The sequence below is a fragment of the Amborella trichopoda genome, chromosome 13 (genome assembly GCF_054954075.1).
Source record: "Amborella trichopoda isolate Santa Cruz 75 chromosome 13, AtrichopodaSantaCruz75HAP2 v2.0, whole genome shotgun sequence".
NCBI classification, from domain to species: domain Eukaryota; kingdom Viridiplantae; phylum Streptophyta; class Magnoliopsida; order Amborellales; family Amborellaceae; genus Amborella; species Amborella trichopoda.
The window spans coordinates 7,173,863-7,195,149 of record NC_142348.1 but is presented as its reverse complement, the minus strand read 5'-3'; the positions used below and the strand labels follow the sequence as shown (position 1 = coordinate 7,195,149).

The following is a 21,287-nucleotide window of genomic DNA, read 5'->3' as shown; positions in this document are numbered from 1 at the left end:
TGTCAACCACTATAGCTAGAGGATCAACCAAATAGCTGATCGAAACGAGGTCTTGGACGAGAGGCTTGCCCTCTGATCATTGCACTTCTTTCCGGAAGAGGATACATCTTCAAGGTCACCAAGATCACCAGCAATAGTCTCCACACCTCACCCCAGCAATGGCAAAGAACGATCGAGAAGTCAAAACCTGCACTTTTGAAGACAATGCAGAGAGAGAGAAAATGGCCTCCAAAGAAATCTTTCTTTTCACTTTTCAAAGATTTGGAAAGGAAGAAGAAGGCAACTCCGTCGCCTTCGTAATGCTACGTGGTAAAGCCCATGCCATTCCCAAGGAGGTCATCATAGTCCTTAGGGACCTCATCCCACCGCTTTAAACAATTCGAAGAAGAGTTGATCGGTGAGCCCACCTAACCACAAGAGACACATTGAGCTTTAGATGCAAAAGGAATGTCCACTCTAGTATTAGAATCCGATACGACTGAATTTAAACGCTACTTCCCGACCCTACTCTGATTATCCGTCTTAAAGGGCGTAGATGATTTTGGGACATTCCAATCTATTTCCAGAAATCTCCCCATTGGTATTCACATTTTCCGTAATTTCAAATTTTGAAAATTATGAAACCGCCTATTGTTGATGTTACGAAATTTCCTCTTCGTTCTACGGTGACATTTTTTGGTAACTCCTGACTAAATTCCTACATTTTCTGGCATTTACAGAAAGGAACCTCATGCCACTCTTCCGTATTGATGGTCTTCTTCTTACTTCCACCTTTTTCATCATCTTACTACCATCTTCACTCTTCACAGTGATAACGAAAGATTGATTGGCCATCTTCACTCTTCCTTTAGATGCAAAAGGAATATCCACTCTAGTATTAGAATCCGATACGACTGAATTTAAACGCTACTTCCCCACCCTACTCTGATTATCCGTCTTAAAGGGCGCAGATGATTTTGGGACATTCCAATCTGTTTCCAGAAATCTCCCCACCGGTATTCACATTTTCCGTAATTTCAAATTTTGAAAATTATGAAACCGCCTATGGTTGACGTTACGAAAAATTTCCTCTTCGTTCTACGGTGACAGTTTTTGGTAACTCCTGACTAAATTCCTACATTTTCTGGCATTTACAGAAAGGAACCTCATGCCACTCTTCCGTATTGATGGTCTTCTTCTTTACTTCCACCTTTTTCATCATCTTACTACCATCTTCACTCTTCACAGTGATAAAGAAAGATTGATTGGCCACCTGTAAACAAATTCTTTTGGGAATAGCTAGTCCCGAGAGCCTCCAAATTTTGACTCGAATAGAGGTTTATCTTTACTAAAAAATGAATCCCAATCTAAGTCACAATAATCCCACAACAATTGGTGATCTTTTGAATAATCTGGAGGTTCCAGGCATGAAACGGGATGCCTCCAAAAGTCACCCACAAAGCATACCTTTGAGCAAATGAGCCATGAACTTTAGGAGACCAGAGGTCCAAAGAAAGGAGTTTACCTCTAACTTTGGGGAATCTATTACACAAAGCACAACGAGCATCCTCCTCCTTACTAAGAAAAAGGGCTAGCTTATTCTGACCAACGACTTTCACTTCCGGGGCATAAGACAAACCCCAACCATGTTTAGCCCAGTCTCCCAATCCAAAAGTATTGGCCAGCTTATTCTCACCAACGACTTTCACCTCTGGGGCACAAGACAAACCCCAACCATGTTTAGCCCAGTCTCCCAATCCAAAAATATTGTTAGACAGAGGTGAAAACAAGCCTACCACTACATTTTTTAGCTTAGCAAGCATAAACATGACCATTGAAGAATCAATGGATAAGAACGGGCAATCAGCACAAGAAATACCAAACCTTTCATCGATCTCACCTTCCTCCAGCTCTTCCTATTCCTCCATATCTCTCCTTCAGCTTCTTTCAAAACACAAAACACTCTACCTAACCCTTCTCTCTATTCTCATCTCTCATTGCTTTTTCTCTCTAGAGTGTTCCTCAAAAATAAAATAGATTTATTAAGAGGCTCACATTTCTACATGTGCGTCTTGGCAAAACAGGTCCTTTATCAAATCCAATTTGAGATGAAGAATATGGGGAAGTGCGCAATGTTGAGAAGGTGAAAGATAGCATTATTCATCTTAAAAGATGAAGGATAGAAAGTTGTGGATCATTCCGATGATGGGAGAGCGCAAGCCAATGGCTACTACATCTTAAGTTTAAAACAGTAAAGTTCCGGCCAGTCAAAAAAATGTTAGGAAAAAAATCTTAAAAATATGAAAAATGTATTTAAAGCGTGATTTAACAAAGCATATCCAAATGAATTTGAAAATTAGTGAAAAAATAGATTTAAAAAAATCGATTTGCACCCGATATATTTTTAAATTTTTTTTAAAAAAGATGGGAAAATGTAAAAGTAATTATTTATGGCCAAAAATACTTTCCAATCATTGCCAACATTATAACAAACATTAAAAAACGCATTACAAATTAATCCCTTATTTTTTGGGATTTTATATAAATTTTTTGAATTGTTTTTAAATTCCCGACTGGATCACTAAAATCAAAACCTGCCAGTGCCCAATTCCGATCTAGCCGATTGGTTTCAAGTTGAACTGGCCAATATTGCGAACACTGGTTCAGAAACGATTTAAGGAAGCCCTTGAGAAAATGCTTAGGCAATTTCTAGGTACCCTTATATACTAAGCTATCCAGAGGTTCTCTCAATTTATGGAGAGAGTGTTCGCGAACTCGGCCAATCCAACTCGGAACCGACCTATCAAATCAGGATTGGGCACCGACCAATACAGTTTTGGTGGTCCAGCTAGGTATTTAAGAAAATTATATATATATATATATATATATATATAGGATGATGCTAGTGCTAGCCCAAGGGCTAATAGGAAGATATGAGCCCAACGGCCCAGAGTGAACATGGGCCGACCTGACGATCCTGGATGCTCGATAGTGTTTAAATTTTAACTTTTTTTCTACAAATTCAAATCACTTGATATTTTATTGTGTTCATCAAAAAATAGGTGAGTCTTTGAAAAATATCAAAAAAATATTTTACATGAAAAAATTAACCAAAATACCTTCGCAAAGTTTCGGGGGTATTTTAGTCAATTTGTTTTGCGGATTATTTTTTAAATATTTTTATTAGGTGCAGCTTGATGAGAAGAACACATGCCTAAAATTTCAATTGATTTGAATTAGTAAAAAAAAAAAAAAATTCAAACACGAAATGAGGTCGTGACCGTTAGATCGGTCCAAATTGTTGGTCTCATATCTTCCTATTAGCCCTTGGGCTAACATGAAGATTTTCCGTATATATATATATATATATATATATATATGAAAGTCTTTAAAACACCTATAGGTGAAAATGAGTAGTGTTTCACCCCACCACAAATTTGCTATGTCCGTGGCGGTTTATTGAATGGATCCGCAACAGACGGCGCAATGTCCATGACGCTTTTGCGTGATTTTTGTACCGTACAGCCATGGACATGCTAGGTCCGTGGTAGTCATTTTATCCACGCCGTCCGATTTTTTTAGATGGTGATGAGTTTATAGGCGAAGTACCCAAAAATCATTTTATCAACGCATTTCACCTATAGGGGTTGCGTAGTCTCTTCCATATATATATATAATCCCCAAAATCAAGGGATTTGTTTGTAATGTGTTTTTGGATGCTTTTTATCATTTCGGCAAAGATTAGAAAGTGTTTTGGCCATAGATACTTATACTTATATTTTTCAATCTTTTATTTTTGAAAATATCAAAAATACCCTTGAGCATAAATCGATTTTTTTAAAAATTTCATTTTTTTTCACTACTTTTCAACTTCATTTAGATGTGCTTCGTTTAATCATGCTTTAAATATACTTTTCATATATATTTTTAAGTTTTTTATTTTTTGAATACTTTTTGGACCCACCAAGACTTACACGGTTAGGCCGGTTGAACTGACCTGTTTACCAATTACTTGGACCTGGCCCTTGGCCAGTTCGATTATTCGAACGACGAATGGAGAGACCTCGAGTTACTTGGACCTGGCCCTTGGCCAGTTCGATTATTCGAACGACGAATGGAGAGACCTCGAGTTAAGGAAGTCGAGTTCATCATTACCTAAAAGCACGCTCAAGTGTGATTTGATGTACAAGAAGTGGGAGAAGTTTTCGCTTGCGAGTTTTTCGTATGCAAATTCAGCAGTTGGCATCGATGACAATACCTCTACTATAAAGTACTGTTCTAGCACATGATTCACCAAATCATGCATGAACACTAATCTACTTGGGGAAATTCTCGAAACAAGCCTAAATTTATATAGGGGAGTAAAAACGACCAATATTCTGAAAAATGGCCTAAACTGAATGACTATATTTAAAATCGGCTATGCTTTGGATTGAGTTTCCATCCAACTTCAACATTTGAACTCCACTTTGTTTTAGTTTCATTCATGAGATTGTATATTATTAGACTGCTTATTTTTTATACAAGGAACTCGTAATCATTATTAACCATTGGATGTAATATTTACTAGATTATTATTAGACTGTTTATTTTTTATACAAAGAGCTCGTAATCATTATTAACCATTGGATGTAATATTTACTAGGTTGAAGTGTGTCACAACATTCGAGAAATTTTGTTTTAAATATTGTGCCTAGTTAATGACATATTCTCAAATACTCTATTTCACATCTAACGATCAATAGTAGTTATGGTCTCCTTATACTAAAAATAAAAGGTCTCATCATATACATTTCTTTCATTCATATAGTCGAAGTGTTGGGATAATAAATGGGAATACGTTGAGAAATTTGTAATGATGTAATATTTGAAGGTAGGATATTGGTGTTCAACCGACACACCTATTCAAATGTGGTCGCCCTTCTAAAATTGTCTAGAAATGGATTTTAGATCCAAAATTTTACAGGTCATTAATCTCGACCACCAGGATGAGTCCGAAAAGAAAAGGATTTTAAAAATAATCTATGCTAACCTTTTTTTGAATCCTATATTTTAATTCTTAGTATATGGTCACGGATCAAAAGTGGAAAGACATTTGAAGTGGCCTATTTGGATCCTAAGTGCACAAAAACAAATAGGAACTCACATGTTTAGATAGCCCCAATGGTATGTCTGCTAATTGAGGAAGCCATTTTTCTGAAGAATCTTTGAGAAACTGGAAGCCTTAAAAAAAAAAAAAAAAAAAAAAAGAGGTAGGAGTAGAAAACTCTAGCTGGAAGATGAAAAACCTTGTTTGGTAATTGAAGAAAGCTCAAGTTCAAGCTTGGGCAAAAAGAGATTCAAAGGGAAGAGAGACCGTGAGGTTAGAGAAACAAATCTCGCAGTTTCTCCCAAAAATAGAGAAAAAAAAAGGTGAAATACGGAGATGAATACGGAGCTCTGCGTTTACATGCTTTTCTCCATTCCTAAACAAACAAAAATGTGGTAACTGAAAAAATAGGTTTTCTCCTCTTATTTTCTCAGTTGCCTAAGCATTTTCCAATTTTTAATCATTTTACCCTCTTTCATTGAGTTGCCCACTAAAATTCTACTTCATAAAAGAGTTCAATGTGGTGCGCAAACACAAAACACACATTGTTATTTATGTGAGAAATCAAACTGTTACTTATGTTAGAGGAAAGCTTTCTATGTTCCCTTAATAACATAGAAGTTCTATCCTCCCCTTATCCAACCATCTATTTTTTAATGGAGGGTTAAGATTATCCATATCACAGTATCACATCTTTACACTGTTTTATTTTTAATTTTTTTCTATAACCTGTTGGACACCAAATTCTGAACGTCCATTCCTCTATTAAACTTGCATTAAAGAAAAATATAAAAAAAACTATTTTCAATAAAATGAAATGACCAAATTACCTTTAAAATTTTTAAGGGGTATTTTGGTTATTATTTTTTATAGAAAAATTATTATTAATATTTTTTATAGGTGTGCCTCAATGAGAAGATGGCATGTACCAAATTTCATATTCAGAAAATTTGTATTAAAAAAACTAAAAATAAAATACTTTGAGACATCGGATCTAAGATCAAACGGTGAGTTGCTCTCTTGATAAAAAAAAATAAAACGCCCGATGATAAGAGGAGGATATAACTTCTATATCGTGGGAGAACATCAAAAGCTTTCCCTTATGTGAGACATTGGCAAAAATATGAAAACCATTTACTTCAAAATTTGGAATGAGTGAGACATTGGCAAAAATATGAAAACCATTGACTTCAAAATTTGGAATGAGGACCAAAATTAGTTAGTCAGTGGTCCGAGGGTGCCATAAATGTAAGGTGCGGTTGGGCAAGGGGATATTAATAGGGAGTTTGGAGGAGAACATGGGACATTAATTCGCCGCGTGAAGAGATAAGAGAGGCTACAAAAGATAGAGACGAGAGTGACGAAACGACTGGTGCCGATCCCTTCCATTCCACAATCGTGTCAACTTCATCTCTAGATATATTAAAGAGAGATGTTGGTTTTGGTGATAAGCTAAATTACTTTACTCATATTTTTTTCTAAAAAGTTAAAGGTATTATGGTAAGAGTTTAGATGCAGTCCGAGCTGCCCAATATCGGACCACTTTCTCTAGTGCTTTTAAGGGCGGTATGAGGTTGGCACCTTCTAACCGCATCAGCTCATTTGTTTGCTAAGAAATAAGGCGGTCCAGCTCATTTGTTTGCTAAGAAATAAGGCGGTCCAAGGATGACAAACCCAGACTGCTTTCTGGATTGGGCACTTCCCTTCGTATTAAAGAACTGTCGTACTAACGAAAAAAACTAAAAAAATATTAAAAAGAAATTCGAGGGTGCCATCCTTGAACCAAAGGGCAATTTCAAAAATAGTAAAAAAAAAAAAAAAGAGAGAGGAAGGATGACCCATCTTTCGCATAATTTTTCCCTAAAATTCACCGATTTCAATTTTTTTTTTTTTTTAATGCCTGTACGTAAATTACTCTTAAAAATACAAAATACAAAAAAGAACCCAAAAAAGGAAAAATGTGTTTAAAGGAAATTTAAACAAAACATATCTAAATGAGGTTAAAAAAAGTAGTGAAAAATAGATGTGGAAAAAGTCAATTTGTCATAAAAGTATTTTTTTTTTTTTTTAAAAAAAAGGAAATGTAAAAGGGATTGTATATAATGAGATCATTTACTTTCGATACAAAGAGGTTACAATTACTTATAATCATCTGATATGAAATTTGATAACTTGGGCATACCATAAAATTCGAGAAAGTTTTTTTGAAGTTTGAGCTTGCTCAATGAAATAAATGCAACCATCTAATTTCATATCCAATGGCCAAAATCAATTGGGACGATCTTTTACTTAAGGTAAATTGTCCCATTGTATATTTTTTCAATGTAAAAATAAGTATTTATGGCCAAAACACTTTTCGATCTTTATCAAAATGATAAAAAACATTTAAAAAAATATTACAAATAAATTTCCTATTTCTTTGGATTTTTTTATTGTTCTTTGTACAAAAATTTTAAGATCCCTAAATCGGACCACCAACTGGAGGATACTCAAACTCACTAGGGTAGTGTGCCGAGTTTACTAGCTCAAGTTTTCCTCTCTGCTGTTGAGAGAGGGAGAGAGAGATAATGAATGAATGAATGACTGGATGGTTGGCCGGTCCATTAAGAACATTGGCTCTCTTTGAAAGAGAGAAAAGAGTGGTGGACCATTTAGAATATGTTGCCCCTCTTTAAAGGAAGGGGGTCCCCAGCTTTAAACTTTAACAGGTGCATGAGTGCCCATAAATAGAAACCCAAATGAGCAGAGGTTCCTACCATAAGCGAATAGAAAATCCACTTCTTCACACAAAAGCTTGATGGGAGAATGGTGAAAAAGATGGAGAGCACCTACTTTGCTCATAAACAAGTCATTTATAGCTTTTCTCCAATATATATTTAGAAAATTACAAAACCCCCCTTGACGCATCTTTCTTTACAACTTTTCCCCAACCAAGTTCTTTATCGCAACTTTTACCTTAAAACTAACTTCCATAGTAATACCCCCAAGTCAAAAAGTCATAGGAGCAAAATGCCCTTTCTTTGATCGTTGAATGCCATCGGTTTAGCACTTGTAAATGCAGTCTGGCAGATTGTTGCTGCGGTCTGACAGTTATGATGCCTCGGCCCGATACTTGCAAATGAGATCCGATAGATTGTTGTTGCGGTCCGACAGTTTTGTATGTCCAGCGCTATGATGCCTCGGTCTGGCATAAGTTACATGTTGCCTAGTATATTGTTGTTGCGGTCCGGCAATTAATGAGGTATCGATTCCGGTTCGGCAATAATATGTGCCATACCATCTATGGTAATTGAGCGTCTACAACTATGTAACGCCTTCATATACGGGAAAGGGTATTTTTGTCGTCTACACTATAACTTTGTGACTTGGGAAGATTTGTATAAAAGTTGATTTTGGAGTAAAAGGTGTGATATAAAACTTGGTTGGGGGGAGAATGTAAATAAAGCTAAATCGAAGGGGCTCTTTGTAACTTTTTATATGTACTTTCCCCGTATAGACTTTTTACTTTTACTATCAGAAAACGTTGTAGCAACGGCCTCTTGTTTAAAAATTGTAGCTGCAAGTGTGAAAAACGAGTCATGGAAAAGAAGCTTCCTTTGAAAAAATTAAGAGAGATGGTTGCTTCTTTCGTAAAAATAATATAGGAATATTTTGTATTTCATGACACACTTCAAGCTATTCAATTGGATATCTAATAGTTGGGAGTAATCTTAACTTCCTTATATAAAAGTGAAATAGCCACATGTTATAATATCCCATATTATTACTGTATCACTTTGTAACAACTATTTAAAAAACAGATCGGTGATCAAGATCGGGCGCCCCAAAAATTGATCTGGATTGGAGAATCGGCAGTTCAGATCGCCATTTACAGTGTGGAAACAACAGTGAACCGAAAAAAAAAAATGAAAAAGCATGAACCGGCCAAAAACCGGTTTGGATAGGTGAATCGACAATCTGGATCGTTGTTTTACTATAGAAGATCGCCATTTTACTGTGCTAAACTGCCAATTCCCTTCGAAAATCAGTCATTTTCCTATATATATGCAGGATCGAAATGGGGTGACATATTCCCAAATCAGACCAAAAGATTCCATGTCAATCCAGCGTGATTTAAATCACTGTTTTGGATATTTCATCATACAAGCTGAACACGTCCAATGACCAAATTACTTTGTTCTATCGAAATGTTCGATGCCAAAATGGATGGTTATAGATTTCACTAAGCAAATCATCCTCAATAGAGAGTAAAACTCATTGTTATGGGTGTTTTCGGCGTTTTGAACATTCATAACGAGTATCGTTGTAATGCCTTTAATTCTATGAATGAACCGATGGTGTGGCATGTCGCCACCCTTATTTTGTAATGCCTTCCATTATGATATTGCGAGTGTTCTCTTGTCAAGGGCAGTTTTCATGCAATATTTATTTTAAGAGCAATGATTTCATGTTACGGTTGTATCATAATATAATGCAACAACTTTCAAAAACCATGTTATAGATATTTGTTTGATCTAAAATTTGAAATATACACTCTTTTCATGCTAATTAACAATAAATTTTTTTTTGAAAACACAACCTAAAAAATATTTTTTAGCCTAATTAAGATAGGCCGTTCATTTTGGTGAAATGCTTAGATCTAGGCTTTAGAAGGATTTTTTCATTTCCAATCTTTTGGATGACTTTATTGTCATTAGATGAACAGTATTAAAAAAGAAAAAAATGATTTTGAGTATATAAAACTAAGATATTGAAATTCACCAAATGTATGGTCTAGAATCGTTTTTGGAAGGGACTCATTTTGATCATATTTATGGTTCAAATTGAACTTTTTTTTTTTTGGGATTGATAATTGAGATGAAGAGAGTCCAAATTTTGGGTCATACAAATAACACAAATATGATTTTTTAAAAGTGCCATTGCATTATAGTATGATGCAACCGTTGCATAAAATCATTACTCTTATTTTAATTTTTTAATAAAATATATAGGGGCCAATATCCCACTTATTAAAAAAAAAAAGTATCGTTGTCATCGTCTTGAGGATTTGGATTCCTTCTACACGTCTTTATAACAAATACCTGTGGGAGAATCTGGACCGTCCATACTTTTATTCGACAAATAGGAAGAGTAGAAAGTGAAGCACAGCATCTCCAGCTTCATAAAGCCTCAGTGGTCAAAAGATGTGAGCCCCGGCACTACACAAACCGCACCACCGACAATGAAATAACGTTGTCTTTTTCTTTTCTTTTCTTTTTTTTCCCTTTTTTTTTCAGACAAAATCACGAGGAGCTCTTCCAAACCCACCTCTCTCTCAAAATTGGAGAGGGGAAAGGCCAGGAGAGAAGTGTAAGGGTGGCAAGAGTCCGGGCCTGGGCCGTGCCAGCCTTAGCTTGGTCCTAGCTCTAGCAGGGTCCTAATAGGGCTGGGCTGAAAACAAATGAAGAGGAAAAAAAGAACAAAAGAAAAAAAAAAAAAGTGGGTTGAGCCGGGCTGAACCAAACCGGAATTGGCCCTATCTCGGCCCTTGGGCTATATGCAGTGGCCCAAGCCTTACTTTTTAGGGCTCGACAGGCCGGGCCCATTGCCAGAACTTGATAAGGGGAAGAAAGCTACCACAACAGCCTAGCCATATATGCTTTTATATAGAGCAATAATTTAAAAACTGGATTGGTGGCTCGGATTTCGCACCTCAAAAATCGGTCCGAATCGGTGCATCGCCTGTCCTAATTGTCGTTTTACTATGAAAAAAAACAGCAAACCGGCCAAAAACCAGTCTAGGTTGGTGAATCGGTTGTCCGGATTACTGTTTTACAATAGAGAATCGTCATTTTATTGTGGGGAACCACCTGTTTCTTTCTAGACTCGATCGTTTTTCTCTATATTTGCAGAAATAGAACTGGGTGACCGATTCCCAAGTCAAACAGGACGATATCATGACTAACGCAAAATTTTTTAAATGATTAAATATAGAGAGTGGCAGTCCCGCTCTCCTTTTTCTTTTTCTTTCATAAACTTAGCAAATTTTATTCCTCGAAGTACACATCCTTTAAGGCAAAATAAAAATAAAACATTCCTCCTTACATTTTTAATATTGCAAAACTTTTATTTTCTCAAAAAAATGGTTAGCCTGCTAGCATTGACTCCCGTTTGGGCTAAGCTTGAGAAAGTCTTTCTCTCTCATGCTTTTTTAGATAATCTCACGGTTCTCTCTCTCTCATGCTTTTGCAGGTATTAGATTGAGCTCTCTCTCATTTAATCAATGCTATTCTATGGCATTCCTCACCTTAAGCGATAAAAAGAGAACGTTGATTGGAGCTTTATTGGGCTCCCCACCGACATGAGAATAACGCGTTAACTACTTTATTATCTCCACAACAATGAAAAGCACCATCCTCTGCATTCAAAACTTCCTAATTCTCCAACCCCAACTCACTCACAATAACCACCAACCTTTGGAAACCAAAGTTCCTGTCTGGAGCGATTCTCTCCCTCTCTACAAATTCAAGCAGTCGAACTACGTTCTTTACCCATCTAGAAATAAACTCTATAAACGTCCCCCCCCGCCCCCCCTCTCTTTTTGTTTTGAGAATGGTTGATTTTGTATCAGTGTTTGGTCACACAAACCGGACTTGAAAAATCCAAAAAATATGAGAAATTATGTTTAGAGTAAACTTATGTAAGATACATTTAATTGAAGTTATAAAAGTAGTGAAAAAATAAATTTCGAAAAAAGCAATTTGTGAAGGGAAAGGTTCCTATGCTTCCCCTACAATATTGAAGTTCTATCCTCCTTCTACCGTCCAGCTGTCCAATTTTGATCAAGAGAGTCACTCACCGTTTGATCTTAGATCCGACGTCTCAAAGTATTTTATTTTTAGTTTTTTTTTTATACAAATTGTATGAATATGAAATTTAGTACTTGCCGTCTTCTCATTGGGGTGCACCTATAAAAAATATTTAAAATAATTTTTCGATCAAATATAATGACCAAAATACCTTTGAAAACTTTCAAGGGTATTTTGATTATTTTATTGAAAATATTTTTTTAATATTTTTTGCTAGTGCGAGTTTAATAGAGGAATGGATGTCCAAAATTTACTGTCAAAATAGTTTATAAAAAAAAAATTAAAAATAAAATAGTGTAGAGATGTGACATTATGATTGGGGCAATCTTAGCTCTCCATTTAGAATGGACGGTTGGATAAGGGAGCAGATAGAACTTATATGTTGTAGGGGAAGCATAAAAAGCTTGCCCATTTGTGAAAGGGGTATTTTTTAAATAATAATAATAATAAAATGTAAAAATAAATATTCATGGCCCAAATATTTTCCAATCTTTGTCAAAATGATAAAAAACATTAGAAAACCACATTACAAATAAATAAATACACTGCAAATAAGTTTCTTGTTTTTTAATAATTTTTTTTAACATCTTAGAACTTACCCAAAAAACCGATTAAAATCAAGTAACCCAGCCGGTTTCGGTTCAACCCGATCGGGTTGGTCAAACACTACGATGTTTTAATAGAAAAATGACTATATAGGACCTTCCCCCACCTATGTGTATAGGACCCTAAAGAATCATCATTAAATTTAGTATGGATCTATAAAAAAGTCAAGTCTCACATCCATGTGATAACTTTTTTAGAGATCCATGTTTATTTTAATGGTGATCCTCTGAGGTTCTACACACATGGATGAAAAAAAGGTCCTATGCGATCATTAATAGTATTAGTGCTGTAATAATTTTAGAGGGAGAGAATACGCAATCCAACTATTTCTTTTGTCCTTTTCTGTTTTTTTTAATAGCGTTAATCGACCTATGTCCTTTACTCCTTCAAATAACGTAAAACCACGTACTTCTCCCCTTCTCCCATCTTGAACACAAACAAACACAGTCGTTTGAATGTTGGACTGTCACAATTGGAAGACCTCTCTCTAAGTAGATCACGTGAATTTTCGCATGCTTTCCAAAGTACGTGGCGTTGTGATAAACTGGTAATATACGGAAAAAGTCGGTGCCAATTACGTAGATGACTGGTAAACGGCGGGTTCTCATAAGTGTACGACGCACGTTCGCGTGGCCCCCCTCTCTCTCCCCCAAACGCCTCTCTTTTGTCTTAGGGCTGGCAACCGCCCGGGACCTTACGATCAGGCCTGGCCTCGTCATGGTCGGGCAGAGCCGGGCCGAACAAATCAAAAGTGCAGGCCGGGCCCAAGCCAAAGCCCATCTTTCAGGCCACATTTTGATTTCTTCAGAGCTTAAACCCCAGTTTTTAAGGGCCGGGCCACGATATTGTAATTCTCCCTCTCGGATTCTGTCTCTCTCTCTGATGAGAGCTGGAAAGGTTTTAATGAGGAGCGGGCGAGCAAGAGCAAGAGCAAGAGCAAAAGCAGAAGCATGTTATAAAAAGGGCCGCTTCTCCTCACCGTGTTGGCACGCAAGACAAGATGCTTGCGCCTTAAATTTCCCATTCTCTCTCTACCACTCTCCCACATTCTCTCTCCAACTCTTCTTTCTCTCACATCTCTTTTATTCTCCCCCATTCTCTCTCTAACACTTCACCCCACATCCGCTCCTTCTTCCCCCCCTCTCATACTTCAGCTGCCACTTTCTCTCTCTAAAACTTCAAAATATGGCTCCCTCCTCCAATATTTTCTCTCTCCTCGCTCTTCTCTCTCTTCTTATCATCCCCTCCCTTTCTCTCTCTAAAACCCCCTGCGAACTCCATGGAAGCTGTGACCCGGAACCCGACTGCACCACCTCCCAACTCGACACTTTCGCCACCACCCTCAAAACCACACTCTCCGAAATCCAGAAGGCCCTCTCGCTACTCTCCAAATTCACCGAATTCATCCCGAATTTTCGCCAGCGCACCGCAATCCAAGATTGCGTTGACCTCCTTGACCTCTCTTCCGACGAGCTAACGTGGACTCTGTCGCAAACCCCGAATTCCGGCGTCTCTAGGCCGGTTTTTCCGGCCACGGGCCGCCGGAAGAACGACGTCGCCACGTGGCTCAGCGCGGCGCTTGGAAATCAAGACACGTGTCTGGATGGATTTGAGGGGACTGATGGCGTGGTTAAGGAACTCATTCTAGGGAGCCTTGTTCAGGTACTATAACGGTAATTGGTGTGTCCGCTTTTTAAGAGACGCCGTTATGATGTGTAGTCCGTTACCGATTATATGGTGGAAACAGCAGTTCTAAGTGTTAATTAATAAAGAAGAAACTGAAAGAACGGGAAAGTGGAGGTATCCCTTCTTTATCCGTTTTTAAGAGGAAACATGTCAATGCTATAACGGAACAGCGATTTTTCGTTTTATATGGGCTGAGTTGAATGAAAAAAAGACAATTTCCTTTGAAAACGACCGTTTTGGAGAAGGACTTCAAAAATGAAATGAGAAGCCAATTTTTATTAGAAATTACTATTTTATTTTTCATGTTTTTGGCTTTTTGCATATGTTTTTATACAAATCTAACATGGGTTGCAATAAAAAAAAATTGCCACCCATGGGGACTAGCAAAAAGATGGATGTAATGGTTATCCTCTTCTTTCCTATGGATTTAAAATAGGGTGTGGTTTGTATAGAGCCTAGGTTCAAAACAATCAAATTAGAGCCTATCTTCAAATAGTGTCAAGAAATGTGGCTTCAGTATTAAAAATCTTTTTGATAGCCTTCAAGTATATTTTCATTTTTATTTATAAAGTTTAAAGCGTAAAAAATAGTGTAAATCGAAAGATATATGAAAACTTCAAAAACTTGAAAATTGATGGTTCAAAAATGTGTTACAAAATATGCTATTTCCAAAACTTGAAATTTATTTTTTGCTCATTTCCATGCATCTTGATGTCGAGATGATGAATTTGAGGATATTTGGGCATCAAAACAACCTCGTCTAGTGAAATTTTTGAGGTAGGCCTGAATTTGATTGTTTAGAGCTTCGGTTGTATATAAACTTTTCCCTATAAAATAATGTCAAAATTTTCTGCACATCTTTCAAGATATTGTGAAACCTATCCAATCCAACTAAAATAGACTGATGTAGATTATTTTAATGCTAATTATGCAAATTATGGCCTCATATATAGGTAGTTCTAGACAACTTATTATAAAACAACTTTAAATAGATAATGGGCGTAGTCTATTATGCAAAAGACATTTTTTTTTTAAAAAAAAAGGCAAATTTCTCCCATTGTAGAAAACTCAGAATTCTCGGATTTAACTTTCATTTTGAGTAGTGATGTTTTTTTTAATGTTACATGGAGAAGAACATAGGTTTCAGTGTTTAGTATGTGCCTTTATTATCTCCTGCAAGGCGTAAAAATTGAATATTCCAAGACACATCTATAAAATTATTTATATAAAAATTATACATATAATATATAAAAATCTCAAATGTATATAAAATAAAGGGAATTGTATGCAATTAGATCATTTACCTTCAGTATAATGCGTCACAATTACTTATAACTCTATAATTATTCAATGTGAAATTTGATAGTTTGGATGTGTCATAAGGTAGGATAAAATTCCTTTTGAACCTGATCAATAGAATAAATGCAGCCACCTAAGTTTGCATCCAATGATCAAGATTAATTATTAACCAAACATAAAATCTGTTTCATGCATCATTAGAAAAATCATCGAGTCCACTTGGACTCAACACCCCAATGAACGCAGAACTCCCCGTACCTGGATGTGGGGAGTACCATACACTTGGCTGAGTTAATGTGATAACTCAGTCAAGTTGTAAAAAAATTGGTCTTTCTTTTTGCAAACTCTCAAGTTTGTCTGGACTTGGTGAGTCTGATGGATTTCTCAGTTTAAGCAATAATCACACAATTGTGTGGGTCGTATGTAAGATTTGTATCTAGGGATGTCGATGTGTCTCAAAGTGTCAATACATGTCGATACATGATGCGGTAGGAAAATCGGAATGCTTGGATAACACTAGTTCTTCTAATATGTGCAGGTCACAGGGTTAGTAGGAGAAATTTTGGGGATGGTGAAGCAGATAGCAACAGTACCACTTGGAAAACCGCTTTCTGGTGCTGGAAAGCAGCTTGCGACTGAAGGAAGAAGGCTCATGGGTGGTTTTCCCTCATGGTTTCCGTCAAAAGACCGGCGGTTGTTACAAATTCCGGTAGGTGGGGTAGCAGTAAACGCTACGGTAGCTGCCGATGGAACGGGAAACTATACAACGGTAACGGACGCCATAACGGCTGCGCCTGATCACAGTGAACAAAGATACGTTATATATGTGAAGAAGGGGGTCTACAATGAGAACGTGGAGGTTAAGAAAAAGAAGACGAATATCATGCTTCTTGGTGATGGTAAAGATGTTACCGTTATAACGGGGAACCGAAATTTCGTCGATGGGTGGACGACTTTTCGGTCAGCAACTTTCGGTAAGATTTGGTTTGCATGCTTTTTCCTCCTCCTTTTATATTTATCTTTTATTTTTTCTCTCTCTTTTTTTTTTTGCCCTTTTTTGGGGGAAAAGATTGCCCGTTTGGATCACCACATATCCCAATACCTCCTAAGTTCGTACCATTATTCAACAAAACTTCAAAAAGCCGTGAGTTTAGACAACCATAAATACGTGGTTCATATTGCTAATGAATAAAAAATTTACAATGTAGTTCACATTAGAGATTTAAAATCGACGGGTTAGTGGGACAGATTGTTCACCTCACAGATATGTGTTGGATCACTGGATCGATTATCCAGGTCAGTTTGGATCGATCTGAATTGGTGATCTAAAACATATTAAAAAATAAATTAAAATAAAAAATAAAAATAGGGGTTTATGGAGTGAGATTTAGGGGGGGGGCGAATCAAACATTAGATTTTTTTTTTTTTTTTTTTTAAAAGCATATAATAAAAAAGAGAGATGGGATGGGGGGGCACGGCAGGGTTAGGGAGAACTAGTCTATACCTTACCATCCTGGAACAGGTTTAGATCCGACCAATTCTCGGTTTAGATCGGTGATTCGAATCGGGAATTTCAGTGTTTTAAAACATTGCACCCAATGCATCTTGGGCGATTCTCAAGTTAGAGCGAGCCACAACTAACAAAAACAAATAAAAAAAACCAATAAATTCTAGGATTCCTCAAACCAAAATTGCAACAGGGGGTGTTTGGGGGAACTAGTCCATATCATAACATCCCGGAACAAGTTTAGATCCGACCAATTCCCCATTCAAATCGGTGATTCAAATAAGGAATTTCAGTGTTTTTAAAACATTGCACCCAATGCATCTTGAGCGATTCTCAAGTTAAATCGAGCCTCAATGATTCTCAAGTTAGATCGAGTCACAACTAATAAAGAAGTTCTACAAATATAACATTTCTTGGTATATAAGAAGTGCGATGCTAGTTTGGAAGCTAATATTAAAATTTTTTTTTTTTTTTTTTTGAAAAACTAAAACTTTCATACTATTCTTGGGAGTTAGGGGAAGAGGTCGTTTTCTATCCAACTCTGTCACCAATCACACGTGCCACAAAAGACTATTAAGCTCGTGTGACTTTAAATAGTTGTGAAAAAGTTGTGATGGGTTCTCTTGGTCCTTTGGCAGACTGATAATTTGTGTGATTGACAGGGTTTCAAGTCCATTGTTTGTCATGGTCTTATGCGATTCCCTTCGTTGTCTTTTCCCAATCAAATTCAGTCCCTTTTTTTTTGTGTTATTTTGCTTTTCATCTCTGTCTCTCTCTTTTGGGTAACGTTTTCAAAGTATAAAGTTTAAAGCTTAATGCTTGATCCCCATTGAATCACGTGAACCGTGTAAAGGAGTGGTCAGTCACTTGTGGGGTACAAGAATCAGGACAATATCGCGTTTCGTGTCGTTTTGTGTTGGGCGTCTTAGCCATGAAGAAATGCAACGCCACGTTTCCAATGTTCGAGTTCGAGCCTTCTCCGACTCGGCGAGTTGTTTAGGCTCGGCCCCTTGTCACGCCTGAGTTGTCCCGAGTGGGAGGTCCAGCTCGGGGATCTTAAAAAATATTTCAAAAAGTTTATAAAAGATTATGAATAAATAAGAACTATATTTATAACGTGTTTATTTACAAGAAAAGTTTATATAGAGTGAGACTCTAAACAATCAAGTTAATGCCCACCTCGAAAAATTTGCTAGAAGAGGCTATTTTGATGCTCAAATATTCACAAATTTATCATCTCAACATCAAGATGCGTGGACATGAGAAAAAAAATGGATTTCAAGTTTTGAAAGTAATGCATCTTGTAACGCATTTTTAGATCGTCAATTTTCAAGAATTTCAAGTTTTCATAGATCTGTTTGATCTACACTATTTTTTAAGCTTTAATTAAAGATGAAAACATATTTTAAGGCTATCACAAATATTTTCAGTATTGAAACCACATTTCTCGTCGATATGGCTCTACTTTAATTGTTTAGAGCCTCAGCTCTGTACAAACTGTATCTTTATTTATGTTATCCGTCATTTTGGCAAAGATTGGAAATTATTAGGCCATGAATTCTTATTTTTATATTTTTCCATCTTTTTATGAATTTCAAAAATATCCCCACTCACAAACTCATTTTTAAAAATCTATTTTTTTAACCACAATTAGTTGTGTTTGTTAAATTTTATTTTAAAATATTTTTTTGTTTTTTTTTGTTTTTGGAATAGTTTTACAGTACTCAACGCTGCTCAGGTTGAGTTACTCGAACTCTGACAAGTACTCGGCGGGGGTATAGGCGGAGTTGTCGGCCCGAGTCGACTCTTCGAACATTTAAAAATCCAACAAAAAATCACTTTCTTCCAAAGGAAACTCACTTAGTGGTCATGGAATTTGGAAGCATGAGCCCCACCTAGAAGTTAGTCCCGTTTGAAATAAATTTCCTAGCCAAATGAACTTCGCTGATTTGTTCTCACTCATAAGTTTTCAAGTTTTCGAATTTTCTTGATGATTTGTAAATATAATTCCCCAAAATATTGCAAACTTTACCACAAATCACCGAAATATTGAAAATTTTACTTTTGTATTTGATCACTCCACGGATGAAAAAGACCTTTTCCCTAGCAAAGTAAACTGTGATTCTTATGATCTTAGCTTCAGGTCATCACTCAGCACTATGGAAATCAATACCCTGTAAATTTTGAAATTTTTTTGGAACTAATAGCCATTAAAATTACTTCCCTACAAAAATAAAATCCCGCAAAAATGTGGCCTCCAAGCTCTCTAACTGACCACCAAAATTTAATTGCAAGCAGCTGTTTCCGGCAATGGCTTCATCGCCCGTGGCATTACCTTCGAAAACTCCGCCGGCCCCGAAAAGCACCAAGCAGTAGCGGCCAGAGTAGACTCTGATCTCTCTGCCTTCTATCAATGTAGCTTCAAAGGCTTCCAGGACACCCTTTACGCGCACTCCCTCCGTCAATTCTACCGCGACTGCGATATCTTCGGCACAGTCGACTTCATTTTTGGAAATGCTGCTGCAATCTTTCAAAATTGTAGAATCCTCCCCAGAAAACCCCTCCCAAACCAGAAAAACTCCATCACTGCCCATGGCCGCAAGGACCCAAACCAAATCACTGGATTCTCGATCCAATTCTGCAACATTTCAGGTGATCCGGAGCTATTTCCTACTAAAAACTCGACAGAGACTTATCTCGGTCGGCCGTGGAAGCAATACTCCCGGACAGTGATAATGCAGTCCTATATGAGTGATGTGATACACCCACAGGGATGGCTTGCATGGCAAGGGGACTTCGCACTTGACACCTTGTACTATGGGGAGTATATGAATTATGGACCAGGGGCCGGGCTCGGTGGACGGGTTAAGTGGCCGGGGTATCGAGCAATGGGTTCAGTAGAGGCTACTAATTTCACAGTCTCACAGTTTATCGACGGTGGGTTGTGGCTTCCAGCCACCGGAGTTAAATTTACAGCAGGTTTGAGCTTCTAGAGTTAGAGTTCCATTAGGGAGTACTGCTAACCTGCGCATTGGTCGGCTCATGGCAAGTTCTTTTAGGGCCGGGTTAGGGCCGGTGTGCATGACAGAAAGAGGAAAGGGTTAGTAGCAAGGTGTGTGTGGTAGGGAGAGGAAATGGTTGGTAGACTTCCTCACTTAATTACTCTCAAAAAAAATAAAAAATAAAAAAAAGCTAATTGGAAGTTATGGTACGGGTATATCCTATGTTATAAAGACATAAGATGCGGCTGCGAATGTTTGATACACGCATGTCAGAAATGTCAATCTCATAATAGGTGAGACTTTAAAGCTTCTATACATCAAAAGAGGAAGGGGGATTTTAAGTCGTATTACGGTACATTCATAATGAGATTTCAAAACGAATTGTTAATAATAAGTATCTAAGTTTTTAAAATATTAAACACTAGTGTCGTGTCCAGTTTTGTTCTTTTATTTTTCAATTAAATTTTTTGGAATTTTAGATGCATGGGTGTCTATAATTTAGCGGGGTAAGAAGTCATAATTTTGGGGCGTGTAACAATGTGAGCTGGTTGTGGTTTTTGTTTCTATTGTATTACTTGTATGATATGTTCATGTTTGTGTATCCAGAATTAATTTATTACTAAAATAGAGGTGGATGTTCATTTTGTTTCCCAATGATGCGCGCCCTTTGCAAGTTGGATCGAATTTACATATGCAGGTAAAAAAGTACTTTGGAAGAATGAAAGAAAATATATGTATTTATTTTGTCGGTGTAGTTTGTATAAGGTGTCAATCTCAAAGGATTAAAAAGCGAGTATGATGATTTAAACTTTATATTTGGACCCCCTCGTTAAATCACCATTCTATTAATCATAAATTATCCTTGCTCACACCTTCCTTAGGAAGGCATCGGTAATGGAACTTGATTCACACCCAACATTTTTTTTGGATAGATTAGTGATGAATACAGGCCCTACCTGTTTTTAAAAATAGTTAGTGGTTTTCGAATGCATCAGTGGGAATGAAAACCTAAACCGATAGTTGAGGCTCAAGTGTCGCTACCATCACGACCTCAACCTCATTCCCATCACGCCCAACATGATATTAAGAGATTGAATAAGGCATGATGCCTCCAAATTTTGTGGAATGTGGAATTAGCCTCTCTACCTTTGTGGAATGTGGAATTTGATACCCCAATCAAACTTAAGACAGATAACAAAATGACCCACAAGCTCTTCCGGAAAGTACCTCCCACACTTGATGGTTCTTGGTAGCTTAAAGAGTAGCCATCG

The 21,287-nt window shown here is 36.9% G+C and overlaps 1 protein-coding gene across 1 annotated transcript; it reads left to right on the top strand.

The window, feature by feature from the left end:
* Positions 1-13,510: 13,510 nt before the first annotated feature.
* LOC18423949 (pectinesterase/pectinesterase inhibitor PPE8B) lies at positions 13,511-20,670 on the top strand. Its single transcript, XM_006828525.4, has 3 exons — positions 13,511-14,184; positions 16,046-16,481; positions 19,313-20,670. The coding sequence occupies exons 1-3, from the start codon at positions 13,708-13,710 to the stop codon at positions 20,005-20,007; spliced, it is 1,608 nt and encodes a 535-aa protein (XP_006828588.1). The 5' UTR covers positions 13,511-13,707; the 3' UTR covers positions 20,008-20,670.
* The last annotated feature ends 617 nt before the right edge of the window (positions 20,671-21,287 follow it).

What these genes read in the sequence shown, in the direction of transcription:
- LOC18423949 (XM_006828525.4), top strand. Translation starts at nt 13,708, where the DNA reads ATGGCTCCCTCCTCCAATATTTTCTCTCTCCTCGCTCTTCTCTCTCTT. An exon ending in TTCTAGGGAGCCTTGTTCAG is followed by an intron (nt 14,185 to 16,045) that starts GTACTATAACGG and finishes TAATATGTGCAG; the next exon opens with GTCACAGGGTTAGTAGGAGA. An exon ending in TTTTCGGTCAGCAACTTTCG is followed by an intron (nt 16,482 to 19,312) that starts GTAAGATTTGGT and finishes AATTGCAAGCAG; the next exon opens with CTGTTTCCGGCAATGGCTTC.